The 24,860-nt window shown below is 40.5% G+C and overlaps 1 protein-coding gene across 1 annotated transcript in view; it reads right to left on the bottom strand.

The window, feature by feature from the left end:
* wcy (WW domain-containing adapter protein with coiled-coil wacky) overlaps positions 1–24,860 on the bottom strand; it is a 57,707-nt gene that overhangs the window by 22,218 nt on the left and 10,629 nt on the right. The window contains exons 3-8 of the mRNA XM_071658763.1: positions 16,188–16,311; positions 13,057–13,215; positions 12,206–12,312; positions 4,543–4,741; positions 2,956–3,099; positions 596–1,213 (exon numbers count right to left, since the gene is read on the bottom strand). Coding sequence (XP_071514864.1) covers positions 596–1,213; positions 2,956–3,099; positions 4,543–4,741; positions 12,206–12,312; positions 13,057–13,215; positions 16,188–16,311 — 1,351 coding nt within the window. The remainder of the gene's footprint in view (positions 1–595; positions 1,214–2,955; positions 3,100–4,542; positions 4,742–12,205; positions 12,313–13,056; positions 13,216–16,187; positions 16,312–24,860) is intronic.

Below are 24,860 nucleotides of genomic sequence, written 5' to 3'. Positions count from 1 at the left end.
GCCAATGTTCATCTAATCAAGGCTGGCCTTCAGAAGATCAATCAAGCCACCTCTCACCAACCATAACTCTCACATTCAACAGAATGCTAACACCAATCCAAGATCGCCACAGAAAGTAATACATACATGTTTTTAGTAAGAAAAGAGGAATGCTGGGTTGAGTTTTCTAAAAAAAAAAAAAAAAAAAAAAAAAAAAAAAAAAACAGCAAAAATTGCTGGTGAAACAGCTGCAGAGAATTTTTTGTTTAGCCTTCAAAATGCACATTTCTCTCCTCTACTATCTGTTCCATTAGGAAGAATGCATCCCTACAAAAAATGGAGAGAGAGGAGGGGGGGAAATGCTACATGATTTGCATTTCATCCAGTGCAGGAACTGTTAATCTCATTATCTTTTATAAAAAGCACTACTTGACAATTTCATTCATATCCAAAATGAGTTTTTGCAAGATCTTAACCCATAATAGATTGTAAAGACAAGATCTAGTGTATAAACACAGCATGAAATTCACTAAATCTCCTCCAAAACCTTTTTCCTGATGACCACCAATTTATTTAACACAATTCAAGTATATAAAATTAATAGGCAAGTACTCACCTCTTCTAATATCGATTCCATCTTGATTTTCAGAATGCGTTGGTGTAGGTGGGCCTCCACTTATATTATTACTATTTGCAGATATTGTTAGAGGTTCTAATTGTGATTTCACTACTAGTCCTTCTCCATCATGAGAATGAGAGTTGTTAGAGTTGACAGTCTTTGCTGTGTCCATGTCTATTCCACTCTTGCTCACAGAATTTGAGAGCGTCATGAGGCGGGGATGGAGGTTTAATAGCTGCGGCACTGCAACGGGTGTGGAGCCACTCAAGGCAGGGATGCTGCTTGCTAATGAGGAGGTGGTGGTTGTGGTATTGGTGCCTGAGGTTGATGCCACCGCACTACTACTTAATGGGGGTAAGGATGAAGGTAAAGAGGTGGGCAGCAACCCTAAACTTGTTCCAAGCTTAGGTCTCAAACCACTTTGTAAGAGTGTTGTTGTTGTGCCCGCATGGGTGGACGTAACTGTTGTGCCCGACGAGGACGCCAGACCCGTTGACGCTAATGAAACATTGGCCCCACTAACATCATGGCTGTTCTCACCACTGCCTCTATTATGGTGCTCTGACGTAGGAGTACTATCACCTGAAGAAATATCCATATCTGCAGCACCAACCTCTGTAAAGATAACAGCATTCTAAATAATGGGAAGATTAAAGAATGATCTGGAGTTATGTGGTGCATGGTTTGGGGTGTGATGGCATGTGATGCAGTCATGCCAATTTAACAGAGATGTCTGTGAGGCTTGGCTGTGAATGGTGGGTTAAGGTTTCAATACATTATACATGACACCTAGAGAGTTCCTATGTGCAAATGATGCCTCCGATCAATTTTCCCAGGTGCCACCTTGCTATGGTCAGAGAGGCAATTACCATGAGAGGAAATATCATTAATAATATCATTATTCTAAGTAAACTTATTTCCAGAGAAAGAGCTAATAATTTTGTGTACTTAATAACATTATCATACAGCTTCAAAGCCTAACAAGCATGCATATCCACATACAATCCCACAATATAAAACTTACACCTTCTCCCTCTCCCACTTTCAGAAATGGATATTTCCATTATACATAGCACCATTTTCTTTCTAACCAAACCCTCTCTCTCTTGTGCTGAATATAATTTTCTTTCTCACCAGTGACTTCCAATAAGTGAATACTATGGCAAATTCCAAAATACTCACTCTAAAATCCCAACCATCACCATTAGAACCAATCACAATTTGGGCCAGGGCATCTGTCAGCCTTGGGCATATTTTACTGTTGCTACCATCCTCATAGATGTTGGCCATTAAACTTTTCACTTTTTCCTTTAGTTTTAAGAACATAATCTGTGTACATGGACACATCATACTTTAACACTAATTCCTTCATTGGTTTTACCTTTTCAATTTCATTTGTTACTTCATGCCTCTGCTGCAAAGATGATCATATCTTAACTTCTTTGGACGAGACCCAGTTGAGGCTAAAGCTGAATGCTTGAGGAACATTCTGAAACTCACAACACAATGCATGTGTCTGACTGCAACACAGTATGAAGTCTGACCAAATTCCTGCCCAAGCTGTAAGGTGACTCAATCAGCCACCCTGTTCCAATTGTTTTTCATTCTTTATTTACTTTTTTGGCATTCATCTTTATTTACTTTTAATTTTTATCATTTCTATACCTGCTCACCTTTCCCACCTGAGTGAGGCAGTATCGGGATCATATGATTAAGCCTTCACCGAAAACTCCTTACTTGGCTCCTTCCCTTCTTCCGTTACAACTTTCAGAAAGTGATACTACAGGAGGAGAGGATTTCCAGCCCACCCTGCTCCTGCCCCTTTTAGTCTGTATGTATCTGATCCAAGTCATGGAACTGGGAATGGAGGTAAGGATGTTAGTTAAGACAGATTCTTGCACCACCATCACAACAAAATATCCTAAACTTTGGTGCAGTTGTGTAAATCACTGTACTCTGACTTCTGCAATAAGAAAGAAATGAGTGTGGATGCAACATCAGAAAAGATGTAAATCAGCCACGCTTACCAACCCCGTGAAGCTTGACTATGTGACATATGTAGGCTGAATTGTACAAACAGGGGCATAAGAAAAATGCATTAATGGTAAAAAGGAAGCCATCACTGCAAACATTTTTCTAATGTTACATTCTCCCACATATCAAATTTTAACGGGTGTTAATGGCTAATCACAAAATATTCAAAATAAGAAAACCTAACAGCATAATGTGAGAAACAATAACCTTTTCAACTCAGTTTAATAAAACTATGGTGCATAAAAAATATCCAGAGTAATGAAACAAAACATAAGGGAAAGCATGAAAAGTGAAATTATATGCTGAAGTTGGAGTGTAAATACCTTGACCATATTTTCTAGAATCTCTTCTGTCATAGATGTCATCACTTCGATATATTTCTCTCCTATCTCTTTCATTTCTGTCCCGTTCACCATCCCTGATGTCCCGTCCTTCCCGGTAACTCTCTCCCAAACTGGAATGTTTGTCTGGAAAAGTACAGAATGCATATTCTCATTAAGAAAAGTTTACCACAAAGATGTAAGTTTCATTTAACTGTCACTATTACTCATTACAAATTTCATGGGGTGGATCAAGTACAATAAATAGCCTCCAAAGTCATTCAAACTTATCCTTTATCCATACTCAAAGCATTACAGTGAACTTTCAACAATGGAAGTGCTTCTTCCATATCTAATTTACACATGAACATAATTCATCCATTCATATCACCTAATACACAAACTGCTTCCAATGCATCTGGTCCTGTCACTCCACTAGCATCTCCTTATGAAATATCACAATCCCTAATCAATTACATCACAATGATACAATATGGATCTCTTTCATGATTTACATCTCCATATACCATCCACTGCACTGCTATATATCTCCTTGACCTGCTTATCATTTGCATATTCTCTACATCATCATAACATCCTCCATGACTTTCATTCATGAATTTTCCATATATTTCTTTACACCACACAACCTTATGTTTTCTTCATTTAATTTTTCCTCCAAACTCTACCAATACTATGCAAGTTACCTACCTCTACTTCTCTTATTTTTTACTTATCCTGACTTATATTCACTTGACACTTGGTTCTCACATATACAAATTAGCAATGGGACAAAAACTCATTCATTTAAGTGTCTTGCAACCCTTATCCTCAAGTTTTTGCCAATCACCAGAGCTTTCACTGGATACTCAATTTTTCTCCCTTGCAAGACCCAATGCTCAACTTCAACATTCCTACAGCCATACTTTTTCAACCTTAATCTCAAGTATCTAAACTTATCTGCAACTTCATAACCCTGCAAACTGATCTTACACTCTTGATCTCCCATCCTTTTCAAAAACAAGCATCTTACTTGCATCTGCATTGACTTACAGCATCCTCCTCCCATAAACACTACTGTCATGGCTCAAAATTCTTTCAATTCTTACTCTGACTAAACTTACAAAGATTCATGTGTACAACATCAGAAGCTATTCTATTATGTTACCTGATGTTAAGCTTCAAGCACAATCACACCATCTTGATATTTATCTTTCATTTTATGAATGGATTTTATTTCATTTCCAATTTCTGCACACATGGGGATGAACACAAAAGGGAAACAAGAAGCATGCCGCATGGAAAGAACACAAATTACCATGGGGCTTAAGATCACGAGAAAATACATCTTTGTAAATAGGGATACTGAAAACTGGATTAGGCTTCCTGATACCATTGCCAAAACCAAGCTAAATTAGTTTAAGAAGAGACCACACTAATATTTGTCTTCTAAAATTACAACACACAGAGATAAGGGCAAAAAATTCATTTGGTTGGTGACCCTTTTACAGGTCTAATGATGTTATTACTTGTCTGATCTATGTGTGCTAGACATAAATGATACAGGAGGAGTACTTAATATTTACAAACCTTGCCTAGCAGAACTTTTGTCGTGTGATCTGTTGGAAGTTTCCTTGGCACGTGTTCGTTCCCATTCTAGCCACTCTGGAGGCTTTTCCCATTGAGAAACTTCAGTACGGCAGTTATAGTAGTACTTCTTTCCTGACGAACTCACATGCTCCGACCAGTCTCCCACCCTAGCCAGACGCTCCTTTTCTTCCTTTTTGTGCTGCATCAAAAAGAAAAATTATTATAATCACTGAACTTACTAAAATGACTATATCACTATATCAGCGAGAGAGAGAGAGAGAGAGACTAATTAAATTCAATGAAAAATATGAATAGTTATTATATTTTTCTTATTATTATACCTTGTTCCTGTCTCCCACGCCAGCGAGGTAGCACAAGGAAACAGATGAAAGAATGGCCCAACCCACCCACATACACGTATATACATACAAGTCCACACACGCAAATATACATACCTATACATCTCAACGTAGACATATATATACAAACACAGACATATAAATATATACACATGTACATAATTCATACTGTCTGCCCTTATTCATTCCTGTCGCCATCCCGCCACACATGAAATGACAACACCCTCCCCCCGCAGGTGCGTGAAGTAGCGCTAGGAAAAGACAACAAAGGCTACATTTGTTCACATTCAGTCTCTAGCTGTCATATATAATGCCCTGAAACTACAGCTCCCTTTCCACATCCAGGCCCCACACAACTTTCCATGGTTTACCCCAGACACTTCACATGCCCTGGTTCAATCCATTGACAGCAGGTCGACCCCAGTATACCACATCATTCCAATTCACTCTATTCCTTGCACGCCTTTCACCCTCCTGCATGTTCAGGCCTCAATCACTCAAAATCTTTTTCACTCTATCTTTCCACCTCCGATTTGGTTTCCCGCTTCTCCTCGTTCCCTCCACCTCTGACACATATATCCTATTTGTCAATCTTTCCTCACTCACTCTCATTCTCTCCATGTGACCAAACCATTTCAAAACACCCTTTCCTGCTCTCTCAACCACACTCTATTCATTACCACACATCTCTCTTCCCCTTTCATTACTTACTCGATCAAACCACCTCACACCACATATTGTCCTCAAACATCTCATTTCCAGCACATCCACCCTCCTCCGCACAACTCTATCTATAGCCCATGCCTTGCAACCATATAACATTGTTGGAACCACTATTCCTTCAAACATACCCATTTTTGCCTTACAAGATAACGCTCCCGACCCCAACACATTCTTCAACATTCCCAGAACCCCCCCCCCCACGATTCACCCCCGCTTCCATGGTTCCATCCACCGCCAAATCCACTCCCAGACATCTAAAACACTTCACTTATTATATGGCTGAAAATGATATGTGTATTCCTTGCTCACATGGAAAATGACAAGTATACCACAAAAAAAAAAAAACTAATTTTTTCATAAACATCTGCCATATCCCACATTAGCAAGGTAGCATTCAAGAACAGAAAACTAAGCTTTAGAGGGAAAATCCTCACTTGTCCCCCTTCTCTGTTTGTTCTTTTGGAAAAAGTAAAAACATGGGGGGATGATTTCCAGCCCTAACTCCCACCCCTTTTAGTCACATTCTATGACATGCAAGGAATATGTGGTAAGTATTCCTTCTCCCCTATCCCCAGGCACTACCTCGCTGATGCAGGAGAAGGCGATCAAGTACAATATATAATAATAATACATATATATTCATTTCTATTTCATTATACTTGATCGCTGTTTCCGACGTCAGCAAAGTAGCACTAAAAAAAAAAAAAAAAAAAAAAAAAAAAAAAAAAAAAAAAAAGGCCCACCTACTCGTATACACAATTTTTTTTTTTTTTTTTATACTATTCGCCATTTCCTGTGTTAGCAAGGTAGCGTTAAGAACAGAGGACTGAGCCTTCGAGGGAATATCCTCACTTGGCCCCCTTCTCTGTTCCTTCTTTTGGAAAATTAAAAATGAAAGGGGAGGATTTCTAGCCCCCCACTCTCCTCCCTTTTAGTCGCCTTCTACGACATGCAGGGAATACATGGGAAGTATTCTTTCTCCCCTATCCGCAGGGATAACACACACACACACATATATATATATATATATATATATATATATATATATATATATATATATATATATATATATATATATACTTAGAAAAGCAAATGGATTTGTATGTAGCATTTATGGATCTGGAGAAGGCATATGATAGAGTTGATAGAGATGCTCTGTGGAAGGTATTAAGAATATATGGTGTGGGAGGCAAGTTGTTAGAAGCAGTGAAAAGTTTTTATCGAGGATGTAAGGCATGTGTACGTGTAGGAAGAGAGGAAAGTGATTGGTTCTCAGTGAATGTAGGTTTGCGGCAGGGGTGTGTGATGTCTCCATGGTTGTTTAATTTGTTTATGGATGGGGTTGTAAAGGAGGTAAATGCAAGAGTCCTGGAAAGAGGGGCAAGTATGAAGTCTGTTGGGGATGAGAGAGCTTGGGAAGTGAGTCAATTGTTGTTCGCTGATGATACAGCGCTGGTGGCTGATTCATGTGAGAAACTGCAGAAGCTGGTGACTGAGTTTGGTAAAGTGTGTGGAAGAAGAAAGTTGAGAGTAAATGTGAATAAGAGCAAGGTTATTAGGTACAGTAGGGGTGAGGGTCAAGTCAATTGGGAGGTGAGTTTGAATGGAGAAAAACTGGAGGAAGTGAAGTGTTTTAGATATCTGGGAGTGGATCTGTCAGCGGATGGAACCATGGAAGCGGAAGTGGATCATAGGGTGGGGGAGGGGGCGAAAATTTTGGGAGCCTTGAAAAATGTGTGGAAGTCGAGAACATTATCTCGGAAAGCAAAAATGGGTATGTTTGAGGGAATAGTGGTTCCAACAATGCTGTATGGTTGCGAGGCGTGGGCTATGGATAGAGATGTGCGCAGGAGGATGGATGTGCTGGAAATGAGATGTTTGAGGACAATGTGTGGTGTGAGGTGGTTTGAGCGAGTAAGTAACGTAAGGGTAAGAGAGATGTGTGGAAATAAAAAGAGCGTGGTTGAGAGAGCAGAAGAGGGTGTTTTGAAATGGTTTGGGCACATGGAGAGAATGAGTGAGGAGAGATTGACCAAGAGGATATATGTGTCGGAGGTGGAGGGAACGAGGAGAAGAGGGAGACCAAATTGGAGGTGGAAAGATGGAGTGAAAAAGATTTTGTGTGATCGGGGCCTGAACATGCAGGAGGGTGAAAGGAGGGCAAGAAATAGAGTGAATTGGAGTCATGTGGTATACAGGGGTTGACGTGCTGTCAGTGGATTGAAGCAAGGCATGTGAAGCGTCTGGGGTAAACCATGGAAAGCTGTGTAGGTATGTATATTTGCGTGTGTGGACGTGTGTATGTACATGTGTATGGGGGGGGGGGGTTGGGCCATTTCTTTCGTCTGTTTCCTTGCGCTACCTCGCAAACGCGGGAGACAGCGACAAAGTATAAAAAAAAAAAAAAAAAAAAAAAATATATATATATATCAACATATACACATAGACACATATATACACATGTACATATTCACACTTGCTTGCCTTCATCTATTCCTGATGCTACCCTGTCCTACAGCAAACTAGCATTGCTACCCTGTCCTTCAGGAAACTAGCATCGTTACCCCCTGCTACAGCAAGGTAATGCCAGGAAAACAGACAAAAAATGGCTACATTTGTTCACACTCAGTATCTAGCTGTCATGTGTAATGCATCAAAATCACAGCTCCCTATTCATATTCAGGCCCCATAGACCTTTCCATGGTTTACCCCATACATTCCACATGCCCTGCTTCAGTCCATTGCCAGCACGGTGACCCTGGTATACCACAGTGTTCCAATTTTCTCTATTCCTTGCACGCATCTCACCCTCCTGTATGTTCAGGCCTTCATAGCTCAAAATCTTTTTCACACCATCCTTCCACCTCCTATTTGGTCTTCCCAGTTGGGGAAGAGAGGCATGGTTTCAGAAGTGGTAGATGTGTGGATCAGGTGTTTGCTTAGAAGAATGTATGTGAGAAATACTTAGAAAAACAGATGGATTTGTATGTAGCATTTATGGATCTGGAGAAGGCATATGATAGGGTTGATAGAGATGATTTGTGGAAGGCTTTAAGAGTATATGGTGTGGGAAGGAAGATGCTAGAATCAGTGAAAAGTTTTTACAAGGGATATAAGGCATGTGTACGAATAGGACGAGAGGAGAGTGACTGGTTTCCACTGAAGGTCGGTTTGTGGCAGTGGTGTGTGATGTCCCCATGGTTGTTTAACTTGTTTGTAGATGGGGTGGTTAGGGAGGTAAATGCCAGAATTTTGGAGAGGGGTGAATATGCAGTCTGCAGGGAATGAGAGGGCCTGGGAAGTGAGTCAGTTGTTGTTCACTGATGATACAGCTCTAGTGGTTGATTTGTATGAGAAACTGCAGAAGTGGTGACTGAGTTTGGAAAAGTGTGTGAAAGGAGAAAGTTGAGAGTAAATGTGAATAAGAGCAAGGTTATTAGGTTCAGTATAGTTGAGGGCAAATTAAGTGGGACATAAGTTTGAATGGATAATAACTGGAGGAAGTGAAATGTTTTAGATATCTGGGAGTGGATTTAGCAGCAGATGGAACCATGGAAGTGAGTCACAGGGTGGGGAGGGGGCGAAAGGTCTGGGAGCGCTAAAGAATGTGGGGAAGGAAAGAACGTTATCTTGGAAAGCAAAAGTGGGTGTTTGATGAAATAGTAGTTCTAACAATGTTATATGGCTGCAAGGAATGGGCTATAGAAAGGTTGTACAAAGGAGGGGGAATGTGTTGTAAATGAAATGTTTGAGGACAATATGTGGTGTAAGGTGGTTAGATCGAGTAAGAATGAAAGTGTAAGAGAGATATGTGGAAATAAAAAAGAGTGTGGTTGAGAAAGCAGAAGAGGGTATGTTGAAATGGTTTGGACATATGGAGAGAATGAGCAACGAAAGATTGACAAAGAGGACATACATGTCAGAGGTGGAGGGAACAAGAAATGGAGACCAAGCTGGAGGTAGAAGAATGGGATCAAAAAGATTTTGAGTGATTGGGGCCTGAACATACAGGAGGGTAAGAGGCATGCATGGAATGGAGTGAACTGGAACGATGTGTTATACCGGGGTCGACGTGCTGTCAATTGACTGAACCAGGGTATGTGAAGCATCTGGGGTAAACCATGGAAAGGTCTGTGGGGCCTGGATGTGGATAGGGGGCTGTGGGTTTGGTACACTACATATGACAGCTTGAGAATGAGTGTGAACAAATGTGGTCTTTTTTGTCCGTTTCCTGGTGCTACCTCGCTGAAGCAGGGGGCAGCAATGCTGTTTCCTGTGGGGTAAGGTAACGAAAGAAATGGATGAATGCAAGCAAGTCAACTCTTTTTTCTCTCAAACACATTAGTTCCAAACCTCTCATTTTGTGTACCCTTTTCCTCTGTGTAAGGCATTATGTACTCTCTCAAAGGTTACTTATTTTTTCAAAAGAACAGTTTCATTTTCTTATTTCAAAACTAATAAAAAGCAAATGGATTTGTATGTAGCATTTATGGATCTGGAGAAGGCATATGATAAGAGTTGATAGAGATGCTCTGTGGAAGGTATTAAGAATATATGGTGTGGGTGGCAAGTTGTTAGAAGCAGTGAAAAGTTTTTATCGAGGATGTAAGGCATGTGTACGTATAGGAAGAGAGGAAAGTGATTGGTTCTCAGTGAATGTAGGTTTGTGGCAGGGGTGTGTGATGTCTCCATGGTTGTTTAATTTGTTTATGGATGGGGTTGTTAGGGAGGTGAATGCAAGAGTTTTGGAAAGAGGGGCAAGAATGAAGTCTGTTGTGGATGAGAGAGCTTGGGAAGTGAGTCAGTTGTTGTTCGCTGATGATACAGCGCTGGTGGCTGATTCATGTGAGAAACTGCAGAAGCTGGTGACTGAGTTTGGTAAAGTGTGTGAAAGAAGAAAGTTAAGAGTAAATGTGAATAAGAGCAAGGTTATTAGGTACAGTAGGGTTGAGGGTCAAGTCAATTGGGAGGTAAGTTTGAATGGAGAAAAACCGGAGGAAGTAAAGTGTTTAGGTATCTGGGAGTGGATCTGGCAGCGGATGGAACAATGGAAGCGGAAGTGAATCATAGGGTGGGGGAGGGGGCGAAAATCCTGGGAGCCTTGAAGAATGTGTGGAAGTCGAGAACATTATCTCGAAAAGCAAAAATGGGTATGTTTGAAGGAATAGTGGTTCCAACAATGTTGTATGGTTGCGAGGCGTGGGCTATGGATAGAGTTGTGCGCAGGAGGGTGGATGTGCTGGAAATGAGATGTTTGAGGGCAATGTGAAAGGCGGGCATGGAATAGAGTGAATTGGATCGATGTGGTATACCAGGGTTGACGTGCTGTCAGTGGATTGAATCAGGGCATGTGAAGTGTCTGGGGTAAACCATGGAAAGCTGTGTGGGGCCTGGATGTGGAAAGGGAGCTGTGGTTTCGGGCATTATTGCATGACAGCTAGAGACTGAGTGTGAACGAATGAGGCCTTTGTTGTCTTTTCCTAGCGCTACCCCACACACATGAGGGGGGAGAGGGATGGTATTCCATGTGTGGCGAGGTGGCGATGGGAATGAATAAGGGCATTGTGTGCATGGGTATATATGTATGTGTCAGTGTGAGTATATATATGTGTACATTAAGATGTATAGGTATGTATATTTGCGTGTGTGGACGTGTGTGTATATACATGTGTATGGGGGTGGGTTGGGCCATTTCTTTCGTCTGTTTCCTTGCGCTACCTCGCAAATGCGGGGAGAAAAAAAAAAAAAAAAAAAAAAAAAAAAAAAAATAAATCTTGTCAAAATAATGCAGCTTTGAGAAAATCTTTCATACCAATGCAATGTTCTATTCAAAACAAAACAACACAATGGAGATATATGTCCTGCTCCTCAAAATGTATATCACATACTCCTGGAAACCACCACCCTTCTCAGAAGAGTTTTCTATCAACTCCAGTATGACTCACTCTTTTTTTCAAAGTCCAAGAGTTTTCTATCAACTCCAGTATGACTCCCTCTTTTTTTCAAAGTCCAAAATCATCTTTATACTTAATGAGAAATAAACAATCTAATAAGTAAATCTAGCCATGCAGAGTCCATGGATATGTCAAAATACTACCAGTATCATGGATTACTGAACCCTGCCATTTCTTAAACAAACCTTTTTCTAAATGAAAATGCATTCTTACATTATTTATCACACATTCTTCCCTCTTTAATATTCAGATGTTAGACAATACATGAATAAATTCCATTCAGAGCTTGCATCACAAAGGAGTCAAGGCAAAGGTAACTATCACAACACAACAGCACTTTGTCTCTGTAAACAAATATTCTTTACACAAAAAGTTATTAACAACTACTTTACTGATGAGCAAAGTAAGTTTGAGGCCAGCATTCCATGAGCAATGCACCTGATAGTCAGGAAACCATGGCACGAAACCACTGGGTTGAAAAATTTTTAAACTAAGGCCTTTCATCATCGTCTGTTGGCTATAACATCACCAAAATTCAAATCCCATTTCATTTCAAAAGTAAAAGAAACCAATTATACAGAGCATAAATTCAAACATACTGTCATCCACATTGGTTATTGTACTTACAACTGAATTAATACGGTCGTGGCTTCCACGGGTGTCCCTATCACGCTCCCGGTCTCTATCGCGGTCTCGTACTTCTCTTCGGCGGTCTTTAGGCGACCTGCTGTCATCTGTAATTTGAACGTTTCACAAAATTACAATAAAAAAAATAAATACATATGGAGAGAATGAGTGAGGAATGATTAACAAAGATGATATATGTGTCAAGAGGTGGAGGGAACAAGGAGAAGCAGGAGACCAAATTGGAGGTGGAAGGATGGAGTGAAAAAGATTTTGAGCGATCGGGGCCAGAACACACAGGAGGGTGAGAGGCATGCAATGAATAGAGAACTCGAATGATGTGGTATACTGGGGTCAACATGATGACAAAGATGTATCTGGAGGAGGAGAATAGTGAGGATAACAATAAAACAAAAGGCAACATCGGTGACAGGGTAAATCAGAGAAAGGTAACAGGCAGACATGAGGTGAGTTGTAGATGAAATGAGTATATTGAAGGATTACTGAATATATTTGATGATAGGGTGACAAGGTAGGGTGTCTAGTTCGGCGAGGTATGCAAAATGAGTGTCATGGCAAGTGTTTTGATGAAGAGAATAAAATGAAAAGATGTTGTAGGCTAAAACAATATACATGAAATAGACAGCAATAAACCAGAAAAGCTTGTGTAAGGTGCTCAGAATGTTGGAAAGTTACATCACAACAATATTGTAAGATTTGCATGTTGCTATTCTGGGAGTTTATTATAAAATAGCCTGCAATGTAAACACAATAACCAATACGTATTCACTGGGCCATAAAGCGCACCACCTCAATAATAAAAAAATCCAACAGCCAGTCAAACCTCTACTTACCTCTGTCTCTGTAATGATAGTCTCGATCCCGGTCTCGATCCCGCTCACGATCTCGCTCCCGATCTCTGTCACGATCCCGGTCTCTGTCTCGGTCCCTTTCCCGATCTCTGTTTTCACGCTCTCTCTCTCTCTCCTTCTCACGGACCTTATAGTAGCTTGCTGTTTCAGAAAAAATGGAAAGTACACACAATCATAGCTGAAAATTTCTGATGCATTCATGGACATAAATCTACCTACCTACCTAAAAAAATTTCTGGTAAAAATTAGCTCAAAAAATTTTCAATTACAAGTAAACATACAAAACCTCTAAACTGAAATATTTCTTGACCTTCACATCCAACAATATTATAAAGACACGTTTGCAATAAATCATCTTTTCCAATCACCCATTTTTCATAAAGCATGCTCAACTTTTTTCCTTTTTGCATAACTATCTGTAAATTCTCCAGGCTTCATTTCATACCTTTCACTCCATTCCACCAACCTTAAAATAGCAGTCAACATTACATGATGTTTTCTTCGAGAGACACCAGCATCATTTCAAATTTTCACACACCTGCTCAAATATCCAGCTAACTTATCTTCTGGACAGGTAACTTAAAAGAGGCATCTTCAATCGCCAGGATGGCAAAAATATTTATTCTCTCCTAAGACCTCCTACAACAATCATCACTGTGGATATTTATCCAACGATCTCTCAAACTTGTATGTACAGTGAACTTTCAGAAAATATGAAAGTTGTTTGATGAGCTTAGTGATAAGGAGGAAGGAGGAAGTTAACAGCGTAAGAAAACATAGAAAGCAAATGAAAACATCCATGAAGGGGCAAATAGAGAAGTGGTAAGAGGCAGCGTGAGATGAAGAATAGATGAAGTGAGTACTTGAGGGACTGCTGAATATTTGCTGATAATGTTGTATGGTTGCGAGGCGAGGGCTATGGATAGAGTTGTGCGCAGGAGGGTGGATGTGCTGGAAATGAGATGTTTGAGGACAATGTGTGGTGTGAGGTGGTTTGATCGAGTAAGTAATGTAAGGGTAAGAGAGATGTGTGGAAATAAAAAGAGCGTGGTTGAGAGAGCAGAAGAGGGTGTTTTGAAATGGTTTGGGCACATGGAGAGAATGAGTGAGGAAAGATTGACCAAGAGGATATATGTGTCGGAGGTGGAGGGAACGAGGAGAAGTGGGAGACCAAATTGGAGGTGGAAAGATGGAGTGAAAAAGATTTTGAGTGATCGGGGCCTGAACATGCAGGAGGGTGAAAGGTGGACAAGGAATAGAGTGAATTGGATCGATGTGGTATACCAGGGTTGAAGTGCTGTCAGTGGATTGAATCAGGGCATGTGAAGCGTCTGGGGTAAACCATGGAAAGCTGTGTGGGGCCTGGATGTGGAAAAGGAGCTGTGGTTTCGGGCATTATTGCATGACAGCTAGAGACTGAGTGTGAACGAATGAGGCCTTTGTTGTCTTTTCTTAGCGCTACCCCGCACACATGAGGGGGGGGAGGGGGATGGTATTCCATGTGTGGCGAGGTGGCGATGGGAATGAATAAAGGCAGACAGTGTGAATTGTGTGCATGGGTATATATGTGTCTGTGTGTGTATATATATGTGTACATTGAGATGTATAGGTATGTATATTTGCATGTGTGGATGTGTGTGTATATACATGTGTATAGGGGTGGGTTGGGCCATTTCTTTCGTCTGTTTCCTTGCGCTACCTCGCAAACGCGGGAGACAGCGACGAAGCAAAATAAAAAAAAAAAAGAGTAGATGTAGGGTGTCTGGGTCAAGAAGGCATGCAAAGTGATTTGGTGAAGATAAGAGGTGGTGAAAGTCTTGCATGAGATGAAATGTGGCAAGGCTGCTGGTGTGGTTGGCACTACTCTTGAATTTCTTAAGTATGGGGGTGACTATGTTGTTGATTGGTTAGACAGGATTTCCGGTGAATACATGGATCATGGTGGAGTGCCTGAATATTAGTAGAATGCATGTATTGTGCCACTGCTTTAAGGTAAGGACAAAGGTGAGTGTTCAAATCTATCCACGTCTTTGATGCCTGTTCCCTTTGGGAACTCACACCAAGGGGTGGCCAAAGTAAAAGTCTCTCCACTTATTCCTGTCCTTACATGCCTCAATTGCAAAAACCATTCTTCACATTCTTCCACCATTTCTCTCCCTGCAGTATTCTTCCACTTTATTTCCCTAAGTAATCTTCCAATTTATTTCCCCAAGTTATAGGTGGTCTTCTTACACCAATGCCTTTAATCATACATTCTCCTTGTAAACTCCCCATCTTACATTCTTTCCACATGCCCAAACCACCTCTAAGTATTATGTTTTACCCATTCTAACACCCAAACAACTCATTCCCTGCCATAACAAATCTCTCATACACTCCCTCATTCCTTTCTTCATTCCATCTAGTCATAACACATTCCTCTCATACAGCTCATTTTCACAGATTGGATTTTTGACCTTTGTGACTCATCCCATGTCCATGATTCAGCTGCACAGGTCAGAGTTGGGAGTACTATGATGTCCCTTAATCCTTTCTACACTCCCATTCTTACGCCTCTACCCTTCATTATGCTATTACGGGAACCAATGAATCTTCTCCCTTGTACTGCTCTCTCCCTTATATCTCCTTCTATACCCAAGACAATCCCAAATATTTAAATTCTGTTACCTCTTCCAGTCTTTCTCCCCCACCTCTACATCTAATACCAAAGTCTGTACACTTTCCTTCTCTCAATCTACAAGGCTTTGCAAAATCTTTACTTTAATTGTTACCCTTCAAAAACCATAACTTTTCATTTACCTTTCATTGCTTACACACATCTTAAGACACACTAACAACTTTAAAAAACTCCTCTTCACTCTCAGCAAAGAACATAGCATCTTCAACAAACAGACTTGTTACTACACACCATACTTCAACATCACAATATCTCTGCAACCCCTTTCCCTTGTTTATTAGAGAGCAATTTCAACAATATATTTGGTATTTCTTAAAAGAATCTGTGGTTGTACCACACACTTCTTAATTCTCAAGGTAGTACACAGGTCATTCAAGCTTCCTACTTTACAGTCATTTAGCTTGGTTTTTGGTGGTCTGTATGTGACTGAACTTACCTTTGTGGTAACGGGGAGACTGTGACCTTGAGTCTGGCGATGAGGATCGCAGAGAGTTTGTCGAAGGTGAGTCCCTACTCTTCTCATGGTTACTGTATCGGTATTTATTACTGTATTTAGAATTCTGAAAAATAAAACAAAGTGATACTTTAAATGGTATAAGTACATCAAGACAGACTTCTCAATGAAATAAGTATAACTCCCAGGCACCATTTGCAAGTTGCAATGACAGTCAGACTTAAAATCTTATCTGAGGTTCAATCCTTCTACTTATCATTAGGTCAAACACATTTAATGAGGTTAAGAGGCTGTTCAAGTATAATAACCCACTAGAAAAGAGAAGATACACTGGGGTTGTGGGATAACACAATATGTTTTAATAGTAGCTGAGGTAATTGTCTGGTGCGAAGACTGACAACCCCACTGAATACCTTGTGTTCCTTTTCCACTATCATTCTCCAATAAAGAGCCGTGTTTATATTCTATTGTTTCACAGTCAACTGTTCTCATTTTCTACTATGTTACGTTTGTTTTGTGTATTTTTGTGTTGTCATGCAGGTTGCAAACATTTTTGATTTTGAAGTTCCTGAGGCCCATAGGCTTTACCCTATAGTCTCACTGAGACTATCTATGTACAATGATGTGACTTGTATGAACCTATAAACAATAATTCGAAGTGCATTAACAATAAGTTGTCATATCCCAACCTTACATTATTAGATGACAACATCGCATCTTATTTTTCATGATGATACATTTTTTTTTATGAAAGTGAGGGGGATTTGTTCCAACAATTGAAGATATCCCTATAATTTTTTTCACCAAATTGTTTTCAGATCAAAACTGAATACATTTTTAATTTCACACTTGCTCTCATTTTTGTGCCTTAATAAGATATTAGGCTGATCCTTTGAGAAAAATTCCTCTTTCAGCTCCTGTTCCCCTTCATAATGAGTTCTTACTAAAGGTGAGGATTTCCATTCCCCACTTTCAATAAAAGTGAGTGTTCAAATTACAGAGGTATAAGTTTGATGAGTATTCATGGGAAATTATATGGGAGGGCATTGATTCAGAGGCTGAAGGCATGTACAGAGCATCAGATTGGTGAAGAGCAGTGTGGTTTCAGAAGTGGTAAAGGATGTTTGGATCAGGTGTATGCTTTGAAGAATGTATGTGAGAAATACTTAGAAAAACAGATGGATTTGTATGTAGCATTTATGGATCTGGAGAGGGAATATGATAGAGCTGACAGAGATGTTCTGTGGAAGGTATTAAGAGTGTATGGTGTGGGAGGTAAGTTGCTAGAAGCAGTGAAAAGTTTTTATCGAGGATGTAAGGCACGTGTACGAATAGGAATAGAAGAAAGCGATTGGTTCTCAGTGAATGTTGGTTTGCGGCAGGGGTGCATGATGTCTTCATGGGTGTTTAATTGTTTATGGATGGGGTTGTTAGGGAGGTGAATGCAAGAGTTTTAGAGAGATGGGCAAGTATGCAGTCTGTTGTGGATGAGAGAGTTTGGGAAGTGAGCCAGTTGTTGTCTGCTGATGATACAGCGCTGGTGGCTGATTTGGGTGAGAAACTGCAGAAGTTTGTGACCGAGTTTGGTAAAGTGTGTTAAAGAAGAAAGCTGTGAGTAAATGTGAATAAAAGCAAGGTCATTAGGTTCAGTAGGGTTGAGGGACAAGTCAATTGGGAGGTAAGTTTGAACTGAGTAAAACCGGAGGAAGTGAAGTGTTTTAGATATCTGGGAGTGGATTCAGCAGTGGATGGAACCAGGGAAGAGGAAGTGAGTCACTGTGTGGGGGAGGGGGCGAAGGTTCTGTGAGTGTTGAAGAATGTGTGGAAGTCGAGAACATTATCTCAGAGAGCAAAAATGGGTATATTTGAAGAAAAAGTGGTTCCAACAACATTATATGGTTGTGGGGCATAGGCTACAGATAGGGTTGTGTGGATGAGGGTGGATATGTTGGAAATGAGATCTTTGAGAGATGTTTGAGGACAATATGTGGTGTGAGGTGGTTTGATTAAGTAGAGAAATGGTAAGAGAGATGTGTGGTAACAAAAAGTAGAAGAGGGGTGTATTGAAATTGTTTGGTCACATGGAAAGAATGAGAGGAAAGATTGACAAAGAGGATATATGTGTCAGAAGTGGAGGGAATGAGAAGTGGGAGACCAAATTGGAGGTGGAAGGATGGAGTGAAAAAGATCTTGAGTGATCGGGGCTTTAACATACAGGAGGGTGAAAGGCTCACAAGGAATAAAGTGAATTGGAATGATGTGGTATATTGGGGTCGATGTGCTGTCAATGAATTGAATCAGGGCATGTGAAGCATCTGAGATAAACCATGGAAAGTTTTGTGGGTTCTGGATGTGGAAAGGAAGCTGTGGTTTCAGTGCATTAAAACATGACAGCTAGAGACAAAGTGTGAACGAAAGTGGCCTTTGTTGTCTCTTCCTAGCGCTATCTCGCAGGGAAAGGGGGGTGCCATTTCATGTGTGGCAGTGGGAATGGATGAAGGCAGCAAGTATGAATGTGTATATGTGTACATGTCTGCGTATGTATATGTATGTTTACGTTGAAATGTATAGGTATGTATATGTACATGTGTGGGCGTTTATGTATATACATGCGTATGTGGGTGGGTTGGGCCATTCTTTCGTCTGTTTCCTTGCACTACCTCCCTAAAGCAGGAGACAGCGACTAAGTATAATAAATATAAATAATAATAATAATAATAATAAGAGCCTTGAAGAATGTGTGGAAGTCGAGAACATTATCTTGGAAAGCAAAAATGGATATGTTTGAAGGAATAGTGGTTCCAACAATGTTGTATGGTTGCGAGGCGTGGGCTATGGATAGAGTTGTGCGCAGGAGGATGGATGTGCTGGAAATGAGATGTTTGAGGACAATGTGTGGTGTGAGGTGGTTTGATCGAGTAAGTAATGTAAGGGTAAGAGAGATGTGTGGAAATAAAAAGAGCGTGGTTGAGAGAGCAGAAGAGGGTGTTTTGAAATGGTCTGGGCACATGGAGAGAATGAGTGAGGAAAGATTGACCCAGAGGATATATGTGTCGGAGGTGGAGGGAACGAGGAGAAGAGGGAGACCAAATTGGAGGTGGAAAGATGGAGTGAAAAAGATTTTGTGTGATCGGGGCCTGAACATGCAGGAGGGTGAAAGGAGGGCAAGGAATAGAGTGAATTGGAGCGATGTGGTATACAGGGGTTGACGTGCTGTCAGTGGATTGAATCAAGGCATGTGAAGCGTCTTGGGGTAAACCATGGAAAGCTGTGTAGGTATGTATATTTGCGTGTGTGGACGTATGTATATACATGTGTATGGGTTGGGCCATTTCTTTTGTCTGTTTCCTTGCGCTACCTCGCAAACGCGGGAGACAGCGGCAAAAAAAAAAAAAAATATTTTCATGTTTCATTATACCACTGTTGCTTGGATCTTTGAGTTCTAGTTTCATTTGAAAAAAAAATCAGATGAAAATCCATAAAAGTGAAGTTATGAGTCAAAAACTTTCAACACACTAAGAGGAACTCTCTCTGTTTATACTCACTTGGCCAATCAGAGCACCATTCACATATATGCTCACATCATATTAGTGCCAAGTACCCTTTCCTGTTAGCGCAGTAAAAGTTTTGCTGTGCTTACACTTTGAACACAATTTTCTAATATTGTGACTTTTTTACCAATCATGTTTGGAAGACTTCCAGCAAGTTCTGGGTGCTGTTCACACAAATCAAGAGCCTACAAAAAGCCTTCTTGGATGTAAAATTAATAGTGCTGGGGTGGCTGAAAGCTGGTGAGTGTCAGGATAATGTCAGTGATGCTTTCAAACCAGCTACATCAATGATTGGAACCATTATTAAGAATGCAAACAAGATAAAGCTTTGGACATGATGAACAAAATGTTAACAGCAATGGCTGTGATTCATTCCAGGAGCAGTGTGACTAGAAAAAATGAAGGAGTGGCTTAGAATACCTAGGTTAAGTGGTGGTGGGTTGGACATAACTGTAGGGGTGAACTTGGCAACCAACTTGATGGGTGTTACCAAATCCTTCCACTTCACCTCTTTACTCACCCTTACCCTTCCACTTCCTCACTCCATATTTTAAAATGTTATGCAGTACAATAATGGAGGGATACAACGCTGTTCATTTATAACCCCTCAAATTTGTGGGCAGACATTAGCTGTTCAATAGCATCTGGCAGTAGTGTGGCCAGTGTTACCAAAGAAACTAATAGATGCATCACCTCCTCATCACCATCTACACCTCCATCATCACCACTAACCTATAATCACCACCAACTAAATCATATTTTCAGTGATGCAGAGATGGAATAGCTTTAGGCAGAACTGAGATATATGATATCCACTGCTTCCTGCTTCAACACCCACCACATGTAAGCTTACTGACATGCTGCATTTCACATGCTACTACAATTCTTTCTATTTTCACTATTCACAAAATGGTTGTCATCCATGACACAATATTGTATAGTATGTATTTTCATTAATTAGTAAAGATATGTTACAGTGACCTGTGTTTATCAGTAACTGAAACCCACATATACAATACTGAATATATCTTACACGTAAAATATCTTCAGGAACACATCATACTTGCACTGATATAATGACACTGTAAAGAGCTATTTTCCTTAACACTCCATTTTCCAGTAACGTATCCTGAGTGCTAATTGGGGTGTTAGAGTTTGGGGAAGTGAGCTCCAGACAAATAATATGGGTAAAGATGAAAGTAGGTTGCAAGAGAGGGGTGATTATTCGTGCAATGGTGTTTTGGAAGCAGCAGAGTATTGTGTCAACAGTTTTGATTCTACAGACAGGGTAATAATGATAGGTGGTTTAAATACGAGTGAGTAATGTGGAAACTAAGGGTATAATAGGGTACTTCATGTATTTAGTGAGGTGAACAAGAATGGGAAATGGCTTGTGGAGATGTGTACTGAAAAAGTCAGGTGACGGAATATGTAGCTGGATTAAGAAGGACATACATAGGTGAGTAGCAAAGATGGTCAGAGTGAATTATTGGACTAAATACTAATCGACAGGTATACAAAAGAGAGACTCATGGATGTGAATGAGTTGAAAGAGGCATGTTTTGCAACTGGTGGGATGCCTGACTTTACCTGGTAGAGGCAAGAGTGAAGATTTTGTAGCAGCTTTCAGAAAACTGGGGAAAACATAAGTGACAAGAAAATGGGGAGAGTAAATGAGCTTAGAAGAGTGACTGGAGAACAAATACTAGGGGAGATTAAGTGTAGAAAGGCAAAATCTGAGACTAAACAAAGCTAGAGGAGAGGGTGAGGAATGGGAAGCTTTTAGAGAAACAGCGCTGGGATGTGCGAGAGATGAATTAGGCATGAATAATGTAGGGAGTGTATGGATTAGAAAGGGTAGCGAGTGCTTGGACATTGATTAGAAAGGTAGTGAGTTCTGGGATAATGAAGTTAAGTTGCTCATAAAGGAGAAAAGAGAATATGAGCAGTACTTAAAGGGAAGGAGTGCACGTGATTGGAAGATGTATATGAGAAAGCAGCAGGAGGCCAAGAGGAAGGTGCAGGGGTTTCCTCTTATCTGAAAACCACTACAAATTTTCACCCTTGCCTTCACATCCCACCAGCGGCCCCTGTCAGCACATTCACAACTGAAATTATCTCTTTTGAATGTTTATCAATTTGTATGTAAACCAATACCACTCAATGATCATTCTATTCCATTTTTTAGAAACTGAAATACAAGAACCTAGGACAAATTCTAATGAAAGAGTCCTGCTGATACCAAAGACCTTTCTAAAGACTCCTGTAGCCTAAGGATACACTACTTCCAGTAGCAGGGAAATGTAGAATTCTTTGAAGCAATAAGTTCTTTGATGATACTGTACTCCCAATCATACAGCCAGTCCCTCATCTTAAGCAGTACAAATTTCTTATGATGGGTGTGTGTGTGTATGGTATAAGGTATGCCAAAACTTCCATGAGGGTTGGTGAATGGAGTAAGCGTGAGTCCCAATGGAGTAAGCTGAGTATCCACAAGTGGGTCATGCATTTACGACTATTGTTTGTGGATCTTTGCTACTTTCATAATTTGGATATACATGCCTGATACTGAGATCTTCATGCAACATATTGTGTTCATTAATGTTTGTTACAACATATTGTGTTCATTAATGTTTGTTACAACGTACTGTGTTCATTAATATGTCCAGTATTTGACTTTTTCTGCTAATCTCTGTGTTCATTCCTAATTTCTAAGATGGAAATCTGGTTAAAGTATATTTTGGACATAACATTTCACACTGTTGCACACATCCCATTTTTATCTTTATGTTTACTGGTGTGCCTTCATCCATTCCTGGAGCTACCCTGTCCCACAGCAAACAGCATCGCAACCCCCTGCTTCAGCAAAGTAGCACCAGGAAAACAGACAAAAAAGGCTACATTCGTTCACACTTAGTCTCTAGCTGTCACTGAAACCACAGCTCCCTACTCACATCCAGGCCCCACAGACCTTTCTATGGTTTACCCCATTTGGTTAAGTCCATTCTCAGCATGTCAACCCTGGTGTAACACATCGTTCCAATTCACTCAATTCCTTGCATGCCTCTCACCCTCCTGTATGTTCAGGCCCCTATTGCTCAAAATCTTTTTCATTCCATCCTTCCACCTCCAGTCTGGTCTCTCACTTTCCCTTGCTCCCTCCAACTCTGACACATATATCCTGTGTCTATCTTTCCTTATTCTCTCCATATGTCCAAACCACTTCAATACATCCTCCTCTGCTCTCTCAACCACACTCTTTATTTCCACACATCTCTCTTACCCTTTCATTACTTACTCATTCAAACTACCTCACACCACATACTGTCCTCAAATTTTTCATTTCCAACACATCCACCCTCCCCCTACAACCCTATCTACAGCCCATGCCTTGCAACCATGTATAATTGTTGGAACTACTATTCCTTCAAACATATCCATTTTTGCTCTCCGAGATAATGTTCTCTCCTTCCACCATTCTTTATTGCTCCCAGAACCTTCATCCCCATCCCATCCTGTGACACTCACTTCTGCTTCCAGGATTCCATTTGCTGTTAAGTCCACTCCCAGATAACTAAAACACTTCACTTCCTCCAATTTTTCTCCATTTCAACTTCCTAATAAACTTGTCCCTCAACCCTACTGAACCTAATACCCTTGCTCTTATTCACATTTACTCTCAACATTCTCCTTTCACACACTTTTCCATACTCAGTCACCAACCTTTGCAGTTTCTCACTAGAATCAGTCACCAGAGCTGTATCATCAGCAAACAGCAACTGACTAACTTCCCAAGCTCCCTCATTCCCAATAGGCTGCACACTCACCCCTTCTCCAAAACTCTACCACTTACCTCCCTAACCATCCCATCCATAAACAAACTGAACAACTATGGGGAAATCACACACTTCTGCTGCAGACTGATCTTCATTGGGAACGAATCACTCTCTTCTCTTCCTATTCATACACATGCCTTGCATCCCTGATAAAATCTTTTCACTGCTTCTAGCAGCTTACCTCACACACCATATACTCCTAAGAACTTCCACAAAGCATCTCTATCAACCCTGTCATATGCCTTCTCCAAATCCATAAATGCTACATACAAATCCATCTGTTTTTTCTAAGTATATCTCTCATACATTATTCAGAGCAAAATCCTAATCCACACATCCTCTACTACATCAGAAACCACACTGCTCCTCCCCAATCTGTCATTCTGTACATACCTTCACCTTTTCAATCAATACCCTCCCATAGAATTTCCTAGGAATGCTCAATAAACTTATGCCTCTGTAGTTTGAACACTCACCCTTATCCCCTTTGCCTTTGTACAATGGCACTAGGCATGCACTCCAGCATGATACATACATATACTGAATATCCCTACTAACCAACTGAATATCCCTACTAACCAATCAACATCACAGTCAACCCCTTTCTTCATAAGTTCTACTGCAATACCATTCAAACCTGCTGCCTTGCCAGATTTCATCTTCCACAAAGCTTTCACTACCTCTTCTATGTTAACCAAACCATTCTCACTGACCCTCTCACTTTACACACCACATCGACCAAATCACTCTACATCTGCCACTTTATCATCAACCACATTCAACAAACCTTCAAAATACTCACTCCATCACTACCTGTTATTACTTCCCCCCAGCCCCTTCACCAATGTTCCCTTTTGCTCTTGTCTTATGCACATTATTTTTTTTTTTTTTTTTGTTTTTTTTGCCGCTGTCACCCGCATTTGCGAGGTAGCGCAAGGAAACAGACGAAAGAAATGGCCCAACCCACCCCCATACACATGTATATACATACGTCCACACACACAAATACACATACCTACACAGCTTTCCATGGTTCACCCCAGACGCTTCACATGCCCTGATTCAATCCACTGACAGCACGTCAACCCCGGTATACCACATCGATCCAATTCACTCTATTCTTTGCCCACCTTTCACCCTCCTGCATGTTCAGGCCCCGATCACTCAAAATCTTTTTCACTCCATCTTTCCACCTCCAATTTGGTCTCCCACTTCTCCTCGTTCCCTCCACCTCCGACACATAAATCCTCTTGGTCAATCTTTCCTCA

Source organism: Panulirus ornatus, chromosome 67 (assembly GCF_036320965.1).
Source record: "Panulirus ornatus isolate Po-2019 chromosome 67, ASM3632096v1, whole genome shotgun sequence".
NCBI lineage: Eukaryota > Metazoa > Arthropoda > Malacostraca > Decapoda > Palinuridae > Panulirus > Panulirus ornatus.
The sequence above is the reverse complement of the archived record's forward strand: the minus strand, read 5'-3'. Positions and strand labels throughout refer to the sequence as shown.